This window comes from Salvelinus sp. IW2-2015, linkage group LG6.1 (genome assembly GCF_002910315.2).
Source record: "Salvelinus sp. IW2-2015 linkage group LG6.1, ASM291031v2, whole genome shotgun sequence".
Taxonomy (NCBI): Eukaryota; Metazoa; Chordata; class Actinopteri; order Salmoniformes; family Salmonidae; genus Salvelinus; species Salvelinus sp. IW2-2015.
In genome coordinates this window covers 1,232,017-1,236,530 of record NC_036845.1, presented here as the reverse complement: position 1 = coordinate 1,236,530, position 4,514 = coordinate 1,232,017, and the positions used below count along the sequence as shown (strand labels likewise).

Here is a 4,514-nt window from a genome sequence, read left to right as displayed (position 1 = left end):
ATGAAGATGTTTGGAGGATAGGGTGGTATAGGAAAGGAGGTGTGGTGGTAGGAGGTGGATAGTGTATAGAAAAGGGTGTAGTGGAGGGAGTGAATAGTGGTATAGAAAGAGGTGTAGGTTAATGAGTGATAGTGGTATAAGAAAGAGGTTGTGGTGAAAAGGAAGTGATATGTGTATAGAAAGAGGTGTGGGGTGAAGGAGTGATAGGTGTATAGAAGAGGTGTGGTGTAAAGGAAAGTGATAGTGGTATAGAAAGAGGTGTGGTGAAGGAGTGATAGTGGCATAGAAAGAGGGTGTGGTGAAGGAGTGATAGTGGTATAGAAAGAGGTGTGGTGTAAGGAGTGATAGTGGTATAGAAAGAGGTGTGGTTGAAAGGAGTGATATGTGGTGATAGGAAAGAGGTGTGTGAAGAGTGATAGTGTGTAGAAAAGAGGTGTAGGTGAAGAAGTGTGATAGTGGCATAAGAAAGAGGTGTGGGAAAGGAGTGATAGTGGTAAGAAAGAGGTGTGGTGTAGGAAGTGATAGTGGTATGAAAAGGTGTGGTGAAGGAGTGATAGGGTATATGAAGAGGTGTAAGTGAAGGATGATTAGTGGCAATAGAAAGAGAGGTTGTGGTGTAGGAGTGATAGTGGTATAAAGAAAGAGGTGTGGTGAAGGAGTGATAGTGTATTAGAAAGAGGTGGTGAAAGTACAGGCAGAGAGGTTCCATAGTGTAAGTGGTATAGAACTAGGTGTGGTGACGAGGTGAGTCAGTGGTATACGAACCGAGGTTGGGTGAAGGAGTTATAGTGGTATAGAAACGAGGTGTGGTGACAGGTGAAGGAGTGATAGTGGTATAGAACGAGGTGTGGTGAAGGAGTGATAGTGGTATAGAAAGAGGTGTGGTGAAGTACAGCAGAGAAGTCATAGTGTAGTGGTTATGGAGTGATACAGTACCTCCTAGAGGAGTGCCGAAACAGCAGCCCACCCCCACGGCACAGCCCACTGTCAGAATGTCTGTGTAACCACAGGGGTTCTACTGACACAGAGAAGAGAGGGAGGAGAGAGGAGGAGAGGGAGGGAGGGGAGGCGAGAGACAGAGGTAGAAAATACAGAACAGCACAGCAGAGAACCGCCAAACCAACCAAGCTCACCAAAGAGTCACACAAGCCCTGAGCAAATCATCAAAATAGACAGAGACAGAGAGAGACCAGACAGACAGAACATGCTGTCTAGTCAATATGACAAAATGCTCAGGCCATTGCAGATAGAATTACTTACACCCAGCAAATTCATTATTCAGTATACAGTTATTTCCATTCTATACAATACATTTCTATCTGTAACATTCTATGCATTGCACCCCACTGCTCCATAACCCCCAGGTCTCTGGTGCTGCCATGGAGAGGTGCATGTAGGGATATGTGGGCAGGACTTGCCTCCCACGGGGGCGGCGAAGCAGGTGGCCACTCCCACAGCACACGCACATACCAGCAGGTCCTGGTTATGGGCACTACTCTGGGGGCAGGGGTCCACGGAACAAATGAGAGGTGGTGGGTGGGTGGAGGGTGAGGGGATAAACAAGGGGGGAAAGAGAGAGCGGAGAGGGAGTGGGAGAGGAGAGGAAGGGGAGAACATGGGAGGCAGGGATGGGGAGGAGAGAAATGTGTGAAGGGRGAGAGGGAAGGGAAGAGCGAGGGGAGGGGGGAGACAGAGACAGTCACGGGAGGTCAGTGTTAATACACATGCCAGACATAACCATCACACTATTAATACACAGACAATGTGTGGGAGACTGATGAGCCTAAACAAAGACAAGAGGGAAGGAGGGAGAGAAAGAGACAGAGAGAGTGAGAGACAGAGAGAAGAGAGAGAGGGAGAGGAGAGCGGAGAGAGAGATGAGGACGAGAGAGGCAGAGAGAGAACAGAATCAGAGGGGGAGGAGAGAGAGAGGGGGGAAAAGAAGGAGAAGAGAGATAGGGGAAAAGAGAGAGGAGGAGAAGAAGAGAGAGAGAGCGAGATGAGAGAGAAGAGAGAGAGAGAGAGAAAGAGAGAGAGAGGAGAGAGAGAGAGAGAGAGAGAGAGAGAGAGAGAGAGAGAGAGAGAGAGAGAGAGAGAGAGAGAGATAGAGAAGAGAGAGAGAAAGAGAGAGAGAGAGAGAGAGAGAGAGAGAGACAGCACGAGGGAAAGGAAACAGACAGAGCAGACGTATAAAACCTGCAACAAGAACAACGAGTTGTGAGACTTAAAAACACTAGACAATTAACGAGTCAGATCATACAGAGCGACGACAGCCTCACAGCCACATTCCATATTATTTATTACTCAGGTCAAATGCCATGCCTAGTCAGAGTGGGGTTGCTGGATTGTATTGTTTTGGTCGGGGCTTCGGTTTACCTCATACACTCCAGAGAAGATGGACATTATTTTACTCAGCACAGCAGCACAGATACTGGCAATGTGGACGAAGGGAACCCTAGGAAGCCGGGAGGGAGGAAGACAGGTCAGTCACACACTTGAGGTAGAAGTTACCCTTCTCCTGTCCCCCAATCTTAGTACTCAAATTACCGTTCCCTTAATCCTAGATTCTTAACCATTAGGGTGGGTGATGAAACATACCTAGACGTTGTATCAGTGGTTGGGAAAATCTCTTTGCCATTCACAGAGACAAGAGCACAGAGCACAGAGGTAGACCCCAATCACATGATTCTGCCATAGACATGGACAATTGCCTCTGACTTAAATTCTTATTACTGAGGCACATTGTATCAGCCAAGATGAATCATGATATGATTTCTTTGTTTGATTTGTTGAACAGCCTCCATACAATGGAAATGTTGAGGAGTTGAGTAAATTTGTTTCTGTCCCACAAGGGGTGGAGGAGAACACAACAGAAATATTATTTATTATACTGCTCACTGGGAGAGAAGGAGGCAGAAAGGAGGAGAGGGGAGGGCAGATACAGTAAGGGAGGAAAGTAAGGAAAGAGAAGAAGAGGAAGGGAAGAAGCAGAGAGATCAAAAAAGAGGGTGAGATAATAGATACAGAGGAGAGTTAGAGAAAGAGGTCAGGGAGAGAGAAAGAGGTCAGAGAGAGAAGAGGAGAGAGAGAGAAAGAGAGAAAGAAGGTCAGAGAGAGAAGAGGTCAGAGAGAGGAAAAGAGGTCAGAGAGAAAGAGAGAAAGAGGTCAGAGAGAAAGAGAGAAAGAGGTCAGAGAGAGAGAAAGAGTCAGAGAGAGAGAAGAGGTCAGAGAGAAGAGAGAAGAGGCAGAGAGAGAGAAAGAGGTCAGAGAGAGAGAAGAGAGAAAGAGGTCAAGAGAGAGAGAAGAGAGAAAGAGTCAGAAGAGAGAGAGAAAGAGGTCAGAGAGAAAGAAGAGAAAGAGGTCAGAGAGAGAGAGAGAAAGAGGTCAGAGAGAAAGAGAGAGAGAGGTCAGAGAGAGAGAGAAGAGAATAAGAGTGAGAGAGAAAGAGAGAGAGGGAGAAGGGATGATGGAGGAGGGACGGGGGAGAGAAAGAGAGCGAGAGAGAGGAAGTGAGAGAGGGAGAGAGATAATAATAATAATTGGAGGAGAGGAGTAGGTCCACCTCTTTCCCCACGGGCATGCCACTGCCCAGGCCGGCGGTCAGCCCGATGACTTTGGCCACAAAGGCTTTAAGAGTTAGATACTCCTTCAACACCACCCCTCGCAGAATGGTCTTCAGCTCAGGAATACCAGAACCTACATGAGACAGAACAACAGAGAGAATGTTGRAGAAAAAGAGTGAACGATAGGTAGATCCTGGAAACAGAGCAGTTATATCCCACTTATGTACTTTTGGGCAACCAGGTGGGAGATAGAGATGGAGATAAGGAGAGCAACACTATGCTCAGTACCTACCTATGGCCTGAGGGGCGACTATGTTGCAGAAGAGGGAGGCAAACATGACGAGGACCATGGGGTAGACGACCCAGGCTAGGTACTGGATCAGGACATTCCCCCTCAGCTCCCCGTGCATCCACTTATATGCTGGGAGAGGGGAGAGAGGAGGAGGAGGAGGAGGAGGAGGAAGGTAGATTGGAGCAGTGGGTTACAATCTTTAAAAAAAGGTTATATCTAGAACCTAAAACAGTTCTTCGGCTGTTCCTATAGGAGAATCCTTTGAAGAACCCTTTTTGGTTCCAGGTAGAACCCTGTTGGGTTCCACGTAGAACCCTTTCCACAGAAAGTTGAAACCAAAAAAGGTTCTACCTGGAACCAAAAAGGGTTCTCCTATGGGGACAACCAAAGAACCCTTGAATAATTTTTTCTGTGTGTAGCGCAGGGAAGAGCAGGGAAGGGTGTAGAGCAGGGAAGAGCAGGGAAGAGTGTAGAGCAGGGAAGAGTGTAGCGCAGGGAAGAGCAGGGAAGCGCAGGGAAGAGTGTAGAGCAGGGAAGAGTGTAGCGCAGGGAAGAGCAGGGAAGAGTGTAGAGCAGCGGAAGAGCCGAGAGAGGAAGAGTGATAGAGCAGGGAAGAGTGTAGCGCAAGGGAAGTGCAGGACGGCGCAAGGAGAAGAGTG

At 47.8% G+C, this 4,514-nt stretch overlaps 1 protein-coding gene across 1 annotated transcript in view; it reads left to right on the top strand.

The window, feature by feature from the left end:
* Positions 1-3,324: 3,324 nt before the first annotated feature.
* LOC112081093 (putative uncharacterized protein DDB_G0271982) overlaps positions 3,325-4,514 on the top strand; it is a gene marked incomplete at both ends in the record, with an annotated part of 3,949 nt that continues 2,759 nt past the window's right edge. The window contains one exon of the mRNA XM_024147112.1: positions 3,325-3,372. Within this exon, the coding sequence (XP_024002880.1) occupies positions 3,325-3,372 (48 nt within the window). The remainder of the gene's footprint in view (positions 3,373-4,514) is intronic.